At 34.2% G+C, this 20,215-nt stretch overlaps 1 protein-coding gene across 6 annotated transcripts in view; it reads left to right on the forward strand.

Annotated features, from left to right (window-relative positions):
• BBS9 (Bardet-Biedl syndrome 9) overlaps positions 1-20,215 on the forward strand; it is a 326,659-nt gene that overhangs the window by 51,804 nt on the left and 254,640 nt on the right. For 5 of the 6 annotated variants that reach the window (XM_052792624.1, XM_052792616.1, XM_052792650.1 and 2 more), the window contains 8 exons: positions 811-992; positions 3,991-4,067; positions 6,406-6,459; positions 9,303-9,405; positions 10,366-10,470; positions 12,608-12,622; positions 16,283-16,423; positions 18,644-18,739. In XM_052792624.1, coding sequence (XP_052648584.1) covers positions 811-992; positions 3,991-4,067; positions 6,406-6,459; positions 9,303-9,405; positions 10,366-10,470; positions 12,608-12,622; positions 16,283-16,423; positions 18,644-18,739 — 773 coding nt within the window. The remainder of the gene's footprint in view (positions 1-810; positions 993-3,990; positions 4,068-6,405; positions 6,460-9,302; positions 9,406-10,365; positions 10,471-12,607; positions 12,623-16,282; positions 16,424-18,643; positions 18,740-20,215) is intronic. The other variant, XM_052792643.1, reaches the window with a different exon arrangement.

Genomic DNA, 20,215 nt, shown 5'->3' on the forward strand with positions numbered 1-20,215 from the left:
CTGTTGTTTCATAATTTGTTAAATACTTTCCTAAATCTTGCATCTGTGTGGTACACGATCAGATAAACAAAATGAGTGAGATTTTTGTAGGAAGAAGTTCAATGATGTACTGTTCCCTCAAGAGAAAAGACACCATAGTGTAGCTAATAAACACTCATTTGTATTGATCAAGAGTAAGGGGAATGTTCTGCATCCATGTGGCTTCCTTTCAGAAAGATGCTGCAGGGAAGAGCCAGTCAGGGTTTGAAGCCAGCACAGGAGCTGCAGTAGCAGCCAAAGAATGGGTTAGGGGACCTACTGATACCATCAAAGTCCTACTGCTGTCTTCACTGTGAGCATGTTCTATCCATTAGTGGTTTCTTCTAATGCATCCTTTCCCTTCCCTTACTTGGTGTTCCATTTAGCTAATTCCTCTTTCTGCATACCAACCTAAATATCCATACTTCAAAAAACTTAAATAACAATTTGTGAATAAAAAAAGGCTACAACTGTATTTTCTACTCAGCTTGTTTGTTCTAATCCTTTCCTTTACCTGTCTTGATTGTACAGATTCTGAGATACTTGGGTGATGTTTTAATCATCTATCTAGCACAGGTTGGTTCTTACTTATGATTGCAGTAAGTGGGAGTAATATTAATAAACACATCTGAATTGAAGAATAAATATTGTTGTTTTCTTTTGGTCAAAGAATCTCATTAAAAACAGGAAGTTATATTTGTAGATGGAACAGTAGAAGCAGCACAAATTCAATGTTATTGCTTCTGTGATACCTCCCAATTTCTTAATGAGCTGTGGGTTTTTTTTATGCAGAGACTTGAAGGGTGTTATAGTCACTCTGAGTGACAATGGGCATCTTCAGTGTTCCTACCTTGGAACTGATCCTTCACTCTTCCAGGCTCCTCGAGTTGATTCTAGGGAAATAAACTATGAAGAATTCAATGCTGAAATGAAAGAGCTTCAGAAAATCATCAAGGAGGCCACAAAAACACGAGGTATACTTCTCCCTTTTCTGTAGTTGTATGTACTTTTAACCACCTGACTTTCCTTTTAGCACTTTAAAATATTTTGTTTTATTTTCATATTTTAACTGTAATTATATTTCTGTAGGAAATGTAGTATTTAATAAAGTTTAGGTTTTAATAAAAAAATGGACAAACAAAATTCTAGACTGTAAGGCCCTTGGATACAGAGTTTTTTCTTTGTATTTTCATAATGCCTATTGGAACTTTCAAGATATTTATGTCAGTTTGCAGATAATTCTCACTAGTGCAAGGGTTCAGAGCAAAAACTGACAAGCATGTACTACCCAAAGGCAAGAAAACTTAAGAAATTTCACAGCAACAGTCTGATATACTTAGGCTTCAGAGAGAGCAAAAATACTGCCAAATTCTGTTTTATTATTACAAATGGCTTCTTAAGTCATGCAATTAACAAAGAATGACACTTGTTAGAGCAACTTTTCTGTTCTTTTAACTTCTTTGTATTTGAAGAACATAGTGAAAGATATCAAAACCCAAATAACTGATCATGATAAATTCTGGAATTTACATACATTGCTAATAACTTGCATTGATTTTGTTCAAGTAATGGCACATAATTTCTACAGACATCTTTCAAAGTTTGTGCTTTCATAACTGAGTTTTTAAAACAGTTTATTGGACTTGCATAGGGAATTGGAAGCATGTGATTTTACAGGAAACTATGGAAAGATCTTAGACAAATAGAAAGAACCAATTAAAATCTTTTCCTGATGATAGTTAGTATGTTCTTAAAATGCATTAAAGAAATAGTCGTGGCTTTCTGTGTGAGAAAGAGCGAAAAAGCTCACAGTTGAAATCACTAGAAAATAAGAAATTATTTATCTGCAGTTGTGAGCTTGATGCTACAACTCAAATATTTCTTTTTCGTAGTTGCATGTAACTTTGTGATAGACTAATACCAGTTTTTATATTTTACAAATCCAGTAATTGGTTATTTAAACATATAGGTATGGGTGAATTCCATTGATGTTTACCACAGCCCTTCTTTGTAAGTGTTTTGACAATTTTGTCTGGCTATCATAACCAATGGAAAGAAAAGCATAATGGAAGGAATAAATCCATTTGAAGTGAATCAACTTCTGTTTGCTAGCTTTAACATATTGTGTGGAAGATGTAGAGGGAGAGAGAAAGGAAACACAGCTGTCCTTTATAACTTTTCTAATAACTACGATTGACAAGTTTACTGTGAATATTGTTGATCTTTTTCCCATTCTCTCTTCCTTTATTTTTTTTTTTCTTCCTCAATCTTTCTAATCTGAACTAAGGTGTTACAGTGGTGTTTTCAGATGAGTTTTTATGAATGCTCTTTCCCTTGTGGAGAGGTGCTCTAATGATGTTGTGTTTGGCTTTAACTGGATGTAAAACTTGTGAGAAAACCTTTTTTACAACAAAACATTTTACTTCTGAAGAATGCCATTCAGTTTCAGATGTTTTGGCTTTGTTTCATTTTGGCTTTTTTCTTAGTACTTTAGCTAAGTCTAAAAATAACTGCTAATCATGTCTAGTTGAATACAAAACACTTTTGAACATTGGTCACCATGAAGTTACTCCTAAGCATGATCTTTAAAATGAGCCATTGACTTTTCTGTCTTTTGGATTCACATTTGTGCAGTAAGAGCTTGTGTTGTTTTGAAAATACCTACCCTTATATGGAAATAATTTTTCTTTGTTTCATTTTGACTTCCAAACATGGAAGGTATTTAGAATTAGGTCATCATATATAAAAAAAAAACCCTTAAGACTAGTTATTTCCATAAATGTCTTGTATTTCTGTCCAGTGCTGACCATTAAACTGTTGAACTTAAGCTGTTTTATACATTTTGAAGAATAAGAATTTACATTATAAACCAATGAAATATTTTAAAATCTTAACTGTTATACTAACTTAAATCTAATGTTACTTGCATCAGTCTGGATGACATAAGTGATTAAACATAGGTGTTTTGGCTCCGTTTAATAGTAAGAAAAAGCTGATACTTACATGTAAACTTTGGTTGTGATCTCTGTCCTATTTCTAATTGAAAAAATAACTGTATGACAGAAGTTGCATCATAGTTTGCTTGAAGAAGCAACCTGAAGAGAAATGCTTAAGAAGGTATAGAAAAGGAAAATATTTTCTTACCTGTACAAGTGGAATGGATTGTGCTGATCTAGGTGTAATTGGCAGAACCAGTTGTGTGCAATTGTGGCAGTGTGAAACAGGCCTAGGCTTCTTTGGTAGTTGATATTGGAGGAATGTGTTTTTGTTTTGGATTTTTTCCTTGTAGTAAAGGGAGGCATTTTTCTCTGAGCACAAGAAAATAAAAACTTATCTTCTGTCTTCATCAAAATCTTTTCCCGTGACCCTCTTGTTAGAAAGAGATAATGTGCTGCCTACTAGTTCTGGGTCATTTTCAGGACCCTATGGGTAATGAAATTCTTGCAGCTTTCTGAATGTGCTCATGCCTTCAATTATTATATGTTAATTTCCCCTTTACATTAAGTCTTTACTGTTTGTTACTTTAGGAGCTATACATTTCCTGTTTGGCTTTTTCTTTTCCCAATACATTTAGTATTAAGAAATAAAAGTGCTTTTCAGAAAAACACAAATACCTTAGAGCTGGACTTGTGGACTCTTAAGAGATTATGTTATTAAGTGCCTAGCTTTTAATCTTTACAACTTCTTTTACGTATGGTTCTATATCATGGATATAAATGAGTTCATAGCATTCTTTGCCTTGTATGTTGGCAGTCTTGGAAATCATCAGGTAATGTATTGTTGAGATATAAATGTAATATAAATATTACATTATAAATATTATGTATATTAATCATTAATATATTAATATAGGATATTTATAAGTGTATAATGATGGAGGAAATATAAGGTAATAGAATGTTGGAATTGTATTATTTTTAGAAATGTAGCTGCATGTTTGTTAAAGGAGAGCTGATTTACTTTTTGTTTCAGATATTTTGCCCAAATCTGAAAAACACAGAGATCTAATTGTCACAGCAGAAGTTTCACCTGATTTGGATGCAGAATCTGTATGTACCTGTATAAAAAGAAAATTGCACTGAAAACTTTGGTTTCATACATGAGTAAATAATGGTTGATCATGGATAGTGGTTACTACATATTTGTATTTGTTGGACTGAGCTTCTGCATAGCCCCCAGTTTTCCTTTAATTAAAATGCACTTTTGTTAATGATTTTAACTAGAATTATTAAAATTACTTAGCATCTTCTTTCTGGGGACCTTTAGATTCTTGGCTAAGCAAATGTAAGTGAATGAGAACTTTGGATCTGGAATAGCTTCGTAGTAGTGAGAACTTTTAATGGTGAGCAGTTAGTAATATGGGGGAAACAGTAAAAGTGTCACCCTGTGTATCTTTTAAAGATAGAATACATGTACCACTCAAAGATGCATTGTAAGAAATAATCTTTCTCTGGCAAGGTATCGTTCAATATTCTTTGGTGTTGCAGCCTAATGAGTTTATTCATCTTGTATACATACGTAGTTTATAAAAATGAATTCACATTAAGATTTAGGAGAGCTTATATTGTCTCTTAAAACTTTTCACTTTAACAATTCAGAATGTACTCATTGCACTAGAACATCTGTAATTAGTCATTTTTGGCCACTAATTTCCGCAAAACTGATTTTTCAGGGCTACTTACTGTTTAAAAAATACACAAGGAGCTGCTTTTTAATACTTGTGTGTATATATATATTTGATATATTTATTTAAACTCTGTTATTATTACTACTGCTACCTCTACTACTATTTTTCTGTGATAAAGGGACCTCTTTATAATGTGCTGGTGTCCTAGCACTTGTCTGTGGAAAAAAGGACAGTGTGACATGGTCTTGGCTAGCTGCAATAATCTGCTCACAACACTTAGAACTGTTAAGTCCATAGAATGCTCTAATGCTGCTGGGCTCATTTGCTCAACCTTTCAGATGCAAAAGGTCTGTTTCATATATAAGTAACTCAATGTATCAATTGAACCACAGCCTTAAATCTTTATTTCCCAAGGCTGTCTATATATCTTAGTTTCCTGTGTGGTAGGCTTTCCTGGGGGTTCCTTCAGTAGCCATCTAGAAAGGAAAAATGTGATAAGATGCTTCATGGGGAAGGATCAATACAGCAAATGTGGGAACAGTTTTAGGGCTTCTGCAGTGATCTTGGAACCTACAGGCTTGCAGATACTACTTCTGCACATGTGGAAAGATTTAAAGTGCGATGTGTGTGGTAAAAGCAAAAAGGATATAGATGTATTAAAATGGATTAGATAACCAGAATGGTCTTCCACTTGGTTATTTAACACCACCTCCTGTGTATGGCCTCTGATCCAGGAAATCCAGCTGATTTCTGAAAGCTGAATATGGTAAGGATCAATCTCTTTGCATCCCTATTGTTGCTTCAGAATCAACCACTGGTGACCACAGACAGTGGGCATGACAACCACTATGAAAGTAGCTATGTTTTTTTAACTTAAAAAGATACACAATGTACAAATCTAAGTTCTATTTCTAGAACCCAGAGAGCCTACCAGCTTCCTGACTTCTTAGGAACCTTGCAGATGTGGATCTTATACTGGCATGTTGGGATGAAAAGGAGGGTGGGTAGAGGACATCAGATTGTTCTTAATATACTCTTTTATCAAGAGAAGGTGTAAGTTCAAGTCAGTAATTTGGTATTATAGCAGAAGTGAAATGTTTCTTTAAAATAAAATATTTTAAACAAACAGGAACATTTTCTTAAACTGTAGGAAGTGACCTGTTGCAAAATGAAATATAAGCATAAAATAAGATATTAAAATAGACAGCAAGGTCAGGGTGGATTTTGAATTAGATGGAATTGCCTATTGAAATAGAAATTAGGAGGAGTAGCAAGATGCCTGCTATAATTTTCTTTTGAAGTTCAAAATATATTTCTGATTATAAGATAGTGGGTGATGATTTTGTAGCACAAACTATGGTGTGCATATAATACATTGGCAGATTGGAAGTCACCTTTCCCTGCTGAATAACAGAAGGTATTTCCAGAATTTAAATAAAATACATAGTGGAAAGTAGTGTGCCAAACAAAACAGTTTCAAATATTCATATATACATCAGAGTGTATTAGTTTCTTATATACACAACATTCATGACCTTTTGCTATCCTTTTTGCAGGCAATTTCAAACAGAGGCTTTACATTTTCAGAAGGAACTCAGAAATGTATTTTGTGTATTTTAATCTGTCATAGGAATGATAAGTCCTTTACTGTTAATTCCCAGTTTACCAAGTTGATGGTAGGAAAGTAATATTGCATTCATTGTGTTCATTCATTCATGTGTAATATTGAATTTACTCTGTTTTCATCTTTTTCTTCACAGCAAGCCATTGACAGTGAGGTAAAAGCAGAGGCAGTACCATCAGTTACAGTAAAGGTACTGTGCCTGACTCAAACAGTAGCATTCAAATAGCGGTGGCAAATTTTAACAAACCTGTCACTTTCTGTGTATTTCACTTAAATCATGAAAATGAGTAAAATTTGAAATGTGATATATACTTAATTCTTTTTCTCCTTACTATGACAAGTTGTCATTCTAGCAAGCCTTCTGCTGAAGTCAGAAAGTGATTGGAGTTTTATTTTTGATAGGCTTATCAAGAAGCAGACACGAAAACATTATTAGGATGGAATTAAGTTGTTTTTGAAGTTGTAAGAATAATTCTTCCAATGCTTTTCAAAGGGAGTAAATGTTTGGTTACTCAAAGTGTGATGTTTGTTATCTTCAGCTGCCTTTTTAGTTGTTAATAAACAAAAATAGACTTTCTTTTGTAAAAAGACTTTCATAGCTTTTGCTAGTGAAAAAAATTGCTAGGAAAATCTAATTTGAAAATTGACATCATTGCAGTCCTCCATGAGAGTTGCTGCCTGTAACTGATTCTAAAGAAAGTGTGAGTGTGTATGTGCATAGGTATGCACGTGTGTGCAAGTGTAGTTTCTCCTCAGTATTGCCTAAATACAGTAATTTTCTGCATTTTTAGATACTAAAATGTTACAGAATAAAATCCTAATCCTCATAAAGTCTGTGACAGTTTTGCTCAAAGAAGTTCAGATGAATGGCATTGGACTTTGAATCAGGCTGTGAATATAGGGGTACCTTAAAATATGTAATGTAAATTTAAATTACCTCCAGAAAGGTATGAATTTATCAGCTTTTAGTTCACATTGAAGCCAATATATTGTATAAGTGAGTTATTACAGAAGAAAGTACTGTGTTTATAATTGCAAAATTTGATTTTTGGAGAGCAGTTACAATTTCAGTATTGGGAATGCAGCTAACTCCCATTGTTCTCCCTCATCTGCTCATTATTGCTATTGTAAGGCCAACGGCAAACACTGTTTAAAATGAGCATGGATGTGTTCATATATTTCATAAGCTTTTTAATGGGAAGACTTTATAATTCCCCTTTCTGTTTTCTTTTTTATGCATCTTATGCCTTTTAATGAAGCAAAAATATTAATTGTAGCAGTTACCATGCATTCAACTTTTTCCAGAATATATTTTCCTGTGATAAGTTCATTTAACTGATCTTCATATAACTCCATTTTAATTAATAGCAATTGATGGAAAAGTCCTTTTAATTAATGGATTCAACTCTTTAATACTTACAAAGTTATAAGCATTGGTTCTTATAAAGTAAGAAATAATTGTACATTATGGTTGCATGTTATGGCTCCTGTCAGACTAAATTGAATTTAACCACTGATTTTGGACAAGTTGAGAACAATTTTGATAAATTTTAAAATTAAATATTTTATTGCATTGCACAACTGCAACCAATGTATATGAATACCTTGCATGTTTTCTGCAAAGTAGGTAATGTTACTAATGAATATTATTTGGCCATTGTAATGGTGGTCGTGCTCTAAAAAATCTTCCAGAATTTGTAACACTTATTTTTATATTAAAAAGCTAAATTTTTAAATTTAATTTTGCACCAATGACAGGCCTGTCAGAAAAGTTTTAATAAAATTAGATACTTTCGACAAAAGTTTCTGGATAAGAGGATTGTTCACTTCAGGCTCCTATATGCAGCAGAAAGCCAAACATAACTGAGAAATATACTGAAGTAGCCTTCCCCAGTAACTTTAAATATCACTGTCTTGATTACAGATTCTGAAGTGTGCAGTCTCATGCCTGCATGTTTTTAGCTCATTTAATTGGCATAACATCTGTAAGGCTATTTATTCCATCTTCATTATTCATCTTATTGAGATTCTAGCTTCAGGAAATGGGGCTAAGTGTACCTGATATAGGTACAGGGGTAGATGTGATTGTTCCTTGCTAGCATTAATAGCGACGGATGATCCGATGATTGTTGTTTAACAACAAATGTGTTGTTAAACCAAAATAAATGTTGATGTTAATTCTGTTAAAGTAGTCAGACTTCCTAACGCTCGAGTCCTTTTATAACTAATAATATTTTCCTAAACTGATTTAAGCTGACTGTAGTGAGCTCCTTGGTAGACAACCAATACAAACCAGATGATAATAGATAGCAAATATGGTCTGTGTATATGCAGACCATGTTCAGATCTCAGTCACGGCTATAGTTTCATTTTAGATCTCAGTTAAGGACATTCTTTTGATATCCATTGGTTTAGCAGAGAAATAACTGCCTACAATAGAAGCAACCAGGGCAACTCCATGGTTTATGGTTAGGTCAGCTCTCATATCTAGAGTTGTAGTTGTGCTGGGTATCGTGCATATTGAACTTCAGAATTTGTTTGCAGTAAAAAATTAAATAGAACTTGTCTCTGAAGTTGCTCAGAAGACTATGTATTGCTCTTTGTAGTTAAAGGAAATAATTTCTTTGGTTAGCTTTGTTTTTATTCTTTGTGGTTTTTTACTTTAGTCACCTAAAAGAGGCAACATTTTATTTATTACATTTGAACAAAGGCACAGGATATTTGCAAAATGTTAACATTTTAATTAACACTTTAGCATTAGTTTGTCATGAGTTAAAATTACAAAGAACATGAGAAATCCCCTCAGTTTTTTGTAGCATTTCAGGTTATTGTGTTCCATTATTGGCTGTAAGTAAATAACACTTGTAAAAGGAAACTACTGGTTTTGAAGTTGAAATTTGAAGTTCTTAAATGTTGTTGCTGAATTGTTCTTTGCAGGTTTTTCATATCTTTTTGCTGGTTATGTTTGTTTTCTGCTATACAGAGATTAATTTGTTGCTTCCTTTAAGTAATTCTGTATGTCACTTGATTTAGATAACAATACAGAGCAGAGTGACTACGCAGAAACCAAACCTGGCAGTATGCGTACAAGCTCCATTAGCAGTGACCTGTGACCAGTTCGTCTTTGATGATTTAGGTAAATTATTATAGTACCATTACAGCTATTGTATCATATTACTTTTTCTGAGGATGTTTGAAAGGTATAGTCCAGCCTCCATCAAGTGCATTGCTGCAGATTTACTGCAGTTAAAGCAATTACAAATTTGCCTTGCCTGCACTCTGCAGCTTCTAGATACTGCTTGGTGGAGGAAGACACAGTAGAAAGGAATGGAGTTGCTTCCTTGATTATGGTATGATGCATGGCAGGTGAGGAGAGGCAGGGTGACAGCTTCATGATGGAGAGAAAAAAAAAATCAGTTATTCTGTGGTACTTTTGCTGGGGCACTTTGTTTTGCTGGCAATTCTGTCTATGTAGAAATGGCACTGCTGAGCTAAAAGCAGGAACAGAAAGCTTGTTCACCTGTGGACAGTCTAGCATATGTTCCCAACTTGGCATCAATTGTTTGGTGATTCTAGTGTTTTTCCAGCTCTGTTGATAAGGCTGCAGGTGGAATTGCCTTGAAGACTAAGTGAAGCTAAAGACCAGAGAAGTATGTCATGCTGCCTCAGTTGGGACTGCAGACCAATTCTGCTCTGAAATATGCAGTAATGATCGCTATTGAAACAGGGCTTTACTGACTGCTGCTGTCATCTGAAAGGAGAATTCTTATGTTTTATCAACATGTGACAGGAGCAAAGGGCTGATGGCTTTGTAAAATATTAAAATCACAGTATAAAACTGCATTTGTTTTGATATTATCTGTGTTCAGTGTGCTGAATTGTTTTATTGGTTATGCTTCAAGATAGTTATAAGTTGGAGAGACTAGTTTGCCTTTTACAAATTACGGATTTAAAAAAACCCATGTCCAGTGATTTGATAAAGGTGAACTGATGAAAACAACTATCATAATTTAGTAGGATATTTCCCAAAGTGCTAGAAAATGTTGCTTTCATTTGGATGCTCCTATTACTTGATTTAATTTTGTATTGTTTTTAGAACCAGATTCATCTGAAACCGTGGTCCTGTCTGTCTTTTTGAAGGGGAATTGTTCTCCATCAGAACTAGAAGGAAGTTGTGTGGTTTCATATAGTACACCAACAGGTAAGCCACTGGAGGTTTCAAATTTATTTGCCTTTTTTGAGTTTTTTTTCTTTACATATTTCTTATAAATGTTCTTTTGAAATATATTGAAGCAGTAGTAATTAAAGAAATAGTGTGTATCAGAGTCTAGTCTTCAGTTTTAGTTAATGTTTTATGTAGCATCATTAAATTATGTAATTGGTCTTATAGAGATAAAATCATATGCTTATGGCTTAGGAAGCAGCTGTACAAGCTTTCCTACCCTGTCCTATCGATTTGCTCCTGTTCTGCTCTTTAAGGGACCACCTTTTGGAGTGAGAAGTTAATTACATCTTTATGACTCTTCAGCCTTCTGCGCTGCCAACAAATGTGACAATAACTGCCTCCCCACAGACGAGATTTGAATAAGCATTGGGAGTGATTGTTCCTCACTTCCCTTTTAACAGTTGAACATATTCATTCTAAACAAATGAACTAACCCAGTTCAGAACAGAACAGAACAGAAACTAAGTAGTTCTGTTTTATAATGCCTTAATGAGCCTACTGATAGAATATGTGAATTTACACTGCTATCCGTAACTGAAGACTGATTAGCTTAGTTTTCTACACACAGCCTTGTGAATGTGTCAGGCACCAGAGAAACTGTATTTAGGCAGGGATTCCACGTTAAGTTAAATGCAGCATAAACCGGTTTAAGCTGTCTGTTCTTCACTTCTCACTGCTTGGCTTTGCTCCCGCACCTCCTCCTCCCCTGTTGTGCTTACGCAATCAACAATTATTTCTCAGCCAGATTTGCTGATTTGGTTCACTGTGCAAACACAGAGCTGTGCCAGCGCAAGTGGAAGGGTGACATGGAGTAAGTTGACTGGCATCAAAGAAATGCGTGTGGAGTCAGGGCTTCTGTGAAGGGTGGTGGTCTTGAATACCTTATCCTGTGTAGACATTTTTATTTAAGCATTTACTTCACATCACTTCTCACTTGAAACATTGTGTTTATGATGATAGTCTAGGCTATGTGATGGCTGAAATGTTTATTTCTAGACAAAACTGAAACTCATGTTTTTAAAGAACTTGATCTTACCCTCTGTAGACAAGGCTTGCAGATATGTGCAGAGGGTGGGAGAGAAAAGGATGCTCTTCCCTTTTTCTTGAGAGCCTGCACAAACAGCTTGTACAACTTCAGTCCCTCTGTCTTGTGACTTTGCTTATTCCTTGTGAATGAGATGCTGTACCTTCATAAGTATCCAACTTAATGATGTGGCTTTAGACAGGTTTTGTGGTACGAATGTATAGGTAGTATATATACTTCTGAGTATCTTGGATCCTCTGATTTTGAAAGCTTGCTTTTTGTTTCCCTGGTCTTGCTTCTGTGATTTTTCTTTGCAAGACCAGAGTATCAAACTTAAAGGGTATTTCTCACCAGCAAATGAAAGTATTATTTCTTTCAGGTGATACTAGTTAAACTTACGCTTATATTTTAGATATTAGGCCGGATTTTTCAAGCCTTTTGGTTAGGGAAGTAAAGAAATCTTGTATCTTAAGTATGTTTGTTTATATGCAATTAAAAAAAAATCCCCAGAAGACATGACATCTAACAGAATTAGGAAACTGCGGAAGAAATTTTAAAAACTTACTTTTAATGGTAGAATTTGGAAGACTTCTAAATAAAGCAGCATAATTAAGATCTTGCTAAATTTTTGGATGTTCATTAATTATTAAGCTGGGATAAATCTACTCCATTCCATTACATACACATACTGGTGTTACTTCTACAAAGCAATCAAATCCTTAAGTGTAATATACTAGTAAACAAAAGTTAAGTGCCTTTGTGACTTCATTTTATCTGAATAGAGACTTTTTCCCCTTTGTTTTTTTAAGATATCCGTATTTGTGGCCAAATCAGTCTTCAGTGTATCTCTGTGGGATTCATACAGCTGAAGGTTAATGAGTCACTTAGTTGGATGGGATTGCACTGTTGATGAATGTGGTCTCGTGTCTGCTTTTTGGCTAGTATTATGTCTTTATGTATTGTCTACTTAACAAACGTGGCTTAAGTTCTTTAAAACCTGTTACTACATTTCCTTTTTTTCTTATTTGAGTAACATCTTATGTATCTTTTTTTTTTTTTTCTTTTGTTCCATTGCTGGTTATACGGTAGAGCTCAATCCTGAAGGTGAGTGAATGGAAAAAATGCAAAGTTCGAATGGTTTCATGAATGACAGCGTATGCTGAATAAAGCAGATTTGGAACAGAGCTGTTATTTTACCTATTATTTCTCTAAGTTCTTATTATCCTTGGTTTGACCCTATGAAGCTGTGAATATTTGAGACAATTGAACGTAAATGAGGCTTAGACATAAGAAGACAATTACCCATGGGGAAAACAGAAAGTAGTAAATACATTTTTTGAAGTATGTTGCACTTTCTCATATGTAACATAGGAATTTTGCAAAGTATTAGTGCCTTGTGCATTGAAATTGGAAATGGAAAACACAGTTGTATATTTTTTCTTTACCATATTTTTAGCTATTTTTTTCAAGTTTCAGCAAGAACTTAGGCAGCTAAATTATAGCTTTTTTGGTGTAACCGAAACAGCTATTAAGGATTTGTAGCTAATGCTATGCTGTTTGGACTGAGTAGCTCCGAGAATGATGTCGCTTAACATCTTTTCATTCCAATTCCAATTGGAAACATCTTATTCAAGGCTAAAAGGCTGCTTTCTAACTGAGAATACCAGCAGTACAAAACATAGCTGTGATTGTGATAGATGTGGTACTTGCAAAAGGTACAATTAAAAGACAAAACAGGACTGGAAAGTTAGCTTATGTATAGCTAGACTAAAAAGAGAGAAGGATAGTTTTGCAATGTAATTGTGTACATGTGTTGAAAAGGTACAGTCCTTGTGGGAGATATTTTACTAACTTTAAAGATATATAAGTACAAATACCTTCATGTTTCGGGGAGGGAAAAAAGTTGCTTGTCATAGATTTAGAGATCAACTGAAAGGGTGTTTTCAGTTTTGCAGTTTTCCTAAACAGAAGTTTTACATATAGATGTATGTATATTTGAGTCTTGTTTTTCAATACTTATGCTCTTATGAGCATACTAAATGAAGTAAAAAAGTAGATAACTGCATTAACGGTTCCTTTCCTTTTCTGGTTTCTGGATATTTTGGGGGACCTCGAGGTGCCATACAGGAAATAGATGCTTGAACCATCTCAATAAAATACTATTCTTGGCAAGAATAGCTGTCACCATGTGGCAGATTTCTGCTATACAAAGTAATTTTAAAAATTATTAAAAATACAGTAAATATATAAATAAACTATTTAAAAATAAATGTATATAATTTGAAAGGGTAACATTCTAAAAATGAAGACTTGGATTTTGTTTTAAGAAATTTTTACTCCAGATGAAAACCTGATGCTGAAGAGAGTATTGTGGAGCACAGTAAACTTTGCAGAATTATCTGGGACAAAATTTATTTGGGTTATTGTGAGGTGCACTGGACTGGTTAAATTCAGGGTCATCAATACCAGAAAAAGCATAAATTCTCTGAATATTTAACATCCTAAATTAGAGATCTGAGCTTTAATGTTTTATGTCATGTACATCAATGTTATGTTTCAAATATAATTAAGATGAATGCACCTGTACTTCGGAAGTGAAATTGTAACTACAGTGCATGTAACTGTTTTATTACTTTTATCAGGTAAGTGCATAGTATGCCTTTAAATAGTAGTAACTTATGAGATAATGTTACAAAATTTCTGTTGTGTTTCAGATTAGAATAGAATCTGAATTTTTTTTCACATTTTTTCTTTATTACAGTGCTAAAACTGTATGTTGTGCAATGTATTGCAACTGTAGATGAAGTGAGATCTATTACTAGACATAACACCAAAGGATTGAGGAAGTTCTGGCTCCCACACTTTGCTACTGCTTTGTGTTTCTTTACTACAATTTAAAATTCTGAAATACTCTGAAAGCATTTCCCAGCAAGAGTTTTTCACTGTACTGATAAATTTTGTTGGAGGTTTTTTGTTTGATTTTCTTATATATAGTTGTTTTGGACTCATCAAGTGGAAATCTCCCTAGGCCTTTCCCAAAGCCAGATACGATTTGATTTAGTTTTGATTTGACCTTTGTCTCAAATATTGAACAATTATGTTTATGATGAGGCAGACTGAGAGCAGACTATCTAGGAAAAGCTGGTTTGAAAGAAGAAGAAAAACATCTTGTTTCAAATATAAAAATATTTCAAAATGCAGTTTTGAAATATTTCAAGATACAGTTGAGTGAATCATTCTGAAAGGTCATGGGTATATTGTCAAGTATTTTTTCAGGAATTTTCCTTGGAACCCAGGGATGTCCTAGTTTTGAGGACCTGTCTTAATCTTTCTGCTTGTTTTACACTGATTTTGCTTTTTTACAAGCTGCTGCAGAGTAGTTACTTGGAGGCATTATAAGCCAGCCAAAAGATCTAATGAATTGACAACCAGAGGGATAAATCTGAGCCTTCTAATAACATTTTTCACCTGAGACGAGTCTTAGAAATAATTTTTCATTGCAAGAGATCAGCGAAGCAGCAAGCAAACAAAATTGTTAGCAAAAATGGTTGCTTGGATGACTATTAAATGGTTGAGCTCTATTTTTATACTAACCTGCTAATCTTACATGACTGATAACCTCTGTGTAGCTTTCAGTTTCATGATTTTTCCGTCTCCATATAATCTGTGACAGTAACTTTATTCTCTTGAAAAATGTGCTTTGTTAAATTCTGCTGAGGTGAGTGGGGGGTTAATGTTTGAGTTTTGTGGGTTATTTGGGAGAGAATGAGCGATTGTTGCTATGTCATTAATACTATTCTCAATAAGATGAGTATTGGTGCCTATAGTGATGTCTGTACCCAAACAAAACAAGGTTTTCCTGTTAGCTGCTTCATCAAAAAATCCTCCTCAAAAAACCCATAATCTGGCTGCCTAAAAGAGCAAGAACTCCGTATTTCGTAGCAACTAGGACTTTTACCCTTCACATAGAACATACTGGGCAATTTCTGACATGCCAATGATTTTAAACAATGTTTATATTTGAGCAAATTTTCTACACATTCTAAAGAATATGTTTTCTAAATGTTAGTGTTAAAACTCCCTCTTTTCTCTTGCACCATTCTGATAAAATTGCATATGATATTAGATCCCAATACCAAAGGCAGTAGCCAGTTTGTTCTACAGTTCTGTTTTGTTATGATGCAATGAGTTGAAGGATAGAATTTAATATACCTTTGGGTAATAATCTCTATTAGATACATTTTTTTCTAAGCCACAAACCTCTGACAGATGATATGAAGGTTGTATAGATGATATTTAAAAGTATTAAAAAAAGAGTAAATGTCTTCTTAAAAATGATGTAGTTTGTGATATTCCTGATGAAAACATACATGCTTTAATTTTGTGTTCGAAGCATCACGAGTAATCACACAGCTGTTGTCTATGTTAGAGTAGAATAGTTTGTCTAGAGCATTAAAGAAAATGTTAATCTTCATTGCATGTTAATTGGTACAAATACAGGTATGCAGTGGATTTAGCTAATAACTCTTGCCTTCCCATTCAGTTGAAAATGTTCACCTGAAAAGGTAATTAGAAGTATTCAAATTTAAAGGTATTTTAGGTGCAAAATTTAACAAAAATTGACAATTTTACATAGTTTTTGTTTTAACATATTCCTTAATCACATTAAAAATATCTTGTTTTACCTCTTTGAGGACACCAGTATGAAGTATCTTGTATTCAGAATATGGATATGAAAGATGAATCTGTGTTCTTTCATTTTAGGAATACCGAAAGTTGCACAGTGTAACTTCAGGCTGCCTTTGCGGTTAATTTGCTTTCCAGCTCAATCTTCAAAAGGAGCAAACCACAAGCTAACTATTGATACCAATAAGCCTCCCATCAGTTTTCTCACCATATTTCCAGGTAGGTTTTTAAATATGTCTCTAGAAGGAAATGTGTTAGGAATTCCAACAGGAATTGTTTGTCTGTGCAAAGTAATGAGGTAATTAACAAAGCTAATGTTAGAATGTTCAAAAAGTATATTTTGAAAGAAACAATGTCATAATATTTCAATAATAATCCACCTGGGCTAGTGTATCTGTCTCTGGTAAAACTGCAGATTTCTTTACACAGTGGTCATGATAGAGATCTAATTTTTATGTATCCAGAAAATCATTTTACATAAAATTCTATCAGTGGTGTTGTAATGGGGAAAACATGGGCGTTCATTTAAAAAAAGATAAGCAGGGCAAAGCAAAAGTGGTAAATATTGTATGTAAGGGGTACAGTTGCTTTGGAGGAAGACTTGTGGAGTTCTTGATACATTGATCTGGAGCCTGATCTTATTTAATAATTTCATTAGCCTTCTTGGACCAAAAAGAAGAAATGTACTTAGTGATATTTTCTGATGCGCAAACCTGAGCTACGTTTTATATTCAGGACAATATTAAAATAGTATGAAGGAGGAATTAGGTGCCATTTAGGACTGGAAAAAGAAGAATGAAATTGGGTACTATAAAGTGTAATGTTTTGAAAATAATTTCAGCTGTAATTATGTGCTCATAATTTGGAAGATAGAGAGGAGGTGGAAGTTACCACAGGAATTCTCTGTGGTACAATATGGTACAATCATAAGCAAACACGTAAGAACTGAGGATGCATTAGGCAAAATGTTTCCATGCAAGAAACTAATATCATGTTACTATGAACTGGCACACTGAGTGCTGGTTGCTGATATTAAATAAAAATTAATTCAAACTCAAAAGTGTAGAAAAAGGCTATGAACATTATCTAGGGATTTGAAGAGGAGAATTAAAGTGACTCATTTAGCTTAATAAAACACAGGCAAAAAAAGGGAATACAGTTGCCTTCAGTAAATATTTTGTGGCTGTGTCATGGATCTAGATGATCATATTAGCACAAGAATAAAAGAATAAACAGGGCTTATGAAGTGATTGTGAAAAAGTTCAGTCTGGCAGTGACTAAGTTTCTGAACTTCAGGGTTCTGGAACAGTTTTCAGAGAGCTGTATGGGCCAACAACTTTAATATGATATTTTTAAGGAGGAGCTGCATCTCTTTTTGAAAAGCTTATATAGTACATTTGTCTGAGAGCAGTGGAGCGGACATGATTGGGGTTTTTGGTAGCATGATTTTCTTCACTTTGAGAGTAAATATACCTTTTCTCTCAAAAGGGTGTGCTGTGTAATACTTGAAACAGAGAAACTTTTTCTCAACTGTCTAGATTTTGGGGTTTTAATCATAGGTAGGCTTCCATTATGGCTAAGCAATAATGCTTTCAGAATAGAGCATGATATTTTATTTTTAACCTAGGGATGCGTTGTTGAAAATACAACACAAAGCATAGGCCTAATGTATTCCGGAAGAAGGTACTAAAACCTTCTGACTTCTGTTCATCCCATTTTCAGTGATGGGCGGAGGGGAGGTGTGCAGGGAAAGCAGCATGCTGTTTATGATGTGATCTGTGAAGGAACTTTGGATTCTTGGTGTACTCAATAAAAATTGTATCTCTCCTACTCCCCGTTTTGCCTTATTTTTAGGGGAAGGTGGGAGGAGAGGTGACATGGAGTAGTTTTTAAAATATGGTACTCTAAAATTGAGCCTTTTAACCTGGTATGATCCACTACATGGAATGCAAAGAGAGGTGGGCATGCATGGACTTTGCAGAGTACCTAGTTTTAGCAAGCTAGATGTTTGTTGTGCTCTGTGCTGAAAGCTGAAAAAAGACTGCACTTAAACATTTTCATTGTAATTTCCACATAATTTTTGCATAAATGTCTGAATTAAAGGTGACCTTGCCTCCAGTAAAAGGTGATAGTCTTCTGGCTGTACACTAATCACAGTTCTTTTTAGATGGTAGACTGAACCTCTGAGAAATCTACCTTTTGTTTCCAGGCTGGAGAACAAGAAGTGTGTGGCTCAGCTTCTGCCTGTGAATGAAGGGAGGGTATACCAAACTACTGCTGATGTTCTTTACTTCTGAGCCCTAAGAAGGGGAGCAGTCTCCTTCGGATTGCCTTTCCTACATTGCTTGTGCAAATGTTGATATGGTCCTGGCTATGGCTTAGGGTTTGTTGAATACCAATGTCAAATTATAGAAAACTGTATTTAACTTTCTCTTTCAGACTTTGTTGATCCATCTGAGGATGATCAGGCAAATGTTCTGGGATTTCAGTTTTTAACTGGTTCAAAAACCACTCTTCTTGCTTCAAAAACATCACGTAAGTGCTATTAGTATTAATGCAGAAGAGGCCTGATCATCAGTTAATATACATACAATATGAGAATGCAGATCATACAAAGAAGGATAATCACTGTATGAGAATTAATGCAGGAGTTTCAAAGTGTTAACCGACTGTTTCTTATCCCCTCTAAAGTATCTAATTATGTTACTAGGGAAGGCACAAAATTTTATAACAAAACAAAAAATAATACTCAAAATATAGTACACTACAGTGTCAATTCTCTGAAGAAATTGGATTTTCTTCAAGTTTTTAGCAATGTTTTTATTCATGAAGTAATACTGTTATTATAATAATGGAAAAACCCCTCTTTTCCTCAAAGGTATATAAACACCTCTGTTTGGAAGTAGTCATCCACTGGAATTTTTGAAAGGGATTAAAAAGCAGGTTTCTAACTCTCCACTGACTTTCAGTAATCCTTGACTTTAGGCATCAGACCCTACTTTACTTGTTTCTCTACATCTAAGTAAATGCCTGTCTTTAGATACCTGTTTATAAGTATAGGATTATGGATTCAATATCCTTCCTATTATGACTACAGAATGTATGAACTTGCATGTAGATATGCTGTTACCTAGTCCAGTGTCTCTCATATAGGGCAGTTTGTAAATTAAGTAGTTATGTTCCAACCACCTGTGAGTTTGTGCTCTTTAAAAAAGATTGGTTCTTTTCATTTTGGAGAGTTTATGGTCTTGCCCTGTACAACTACTCAACTTGCTAAACTCTTTCTTGGCATGTGCATTGGAACCAAATCAGTTCAATTCTGTGTAGCATTTTGCATGCCAGCAGAGCACAAAGTCTTCATTTAATACAGGAGACTAACAAATTGAAAAGCTAGAATACCTACTGTGCATTCCAGAGAATTCAAATGGAACGCTGCGTGAATGCTTTATGAAAACTGTTTTGAGTGAGAAATCAGAATCTAGTTTGTTGATGTGAAATTCTTTTGACACAAAAACAATCTGCCTCACTGTTTTCAAAAATCAGTATTCACGATGGGTTGTATAAGTATTTGTGGCATCAGCTGTGAGCTATGGGATAATATTTAATACCTTTTCAAATGTAATCAAATGTGTTAAAAACAGAAACCATCTGGAGAGTAATTTTCATTGTACCGACAATCACTTTACATTTCTAAGGTTGAAACCCGTTTGTATTGGTTTGTGTATGCATTATTTGCATGCTGTTTTATTGTTAGTTGGTTTTTAATATTTGTTTAAATAGTAGATCTTAAACAATTTTAACTAACTAGACATGCAATGATAGTTTCTAAAAACTAAAGATTTAAAGGATTTATAAATAACTATGGGGGTTTTTTTTGGATTACAATTTAAATCTTTGTTTTGGACTTTGTTTTGCATAGTTGCTAAATCTGATGCTGTGTAAGGGACAAATATGTGTCTATGTAATGAATGTATTTTAGCTTCTAGTGAGGCTTTACCTTTTAATTCCCCC

This window comes from Harpia harpyja, chromosome 1 (genome assembly GCF_026419915.1).
Source record: "Harpia harpyja isolate bHarHar1 chromosome 1, bHarHar1 primary haplotype, whole genome shotgun sequence".
In the NCBI taxonomy this organism is placed as follows: Eukaryota; Metazoa; Chordata; class Aves; order Accipitriformes; family Accipitridae; genus Harpia; species Harpia harpyja.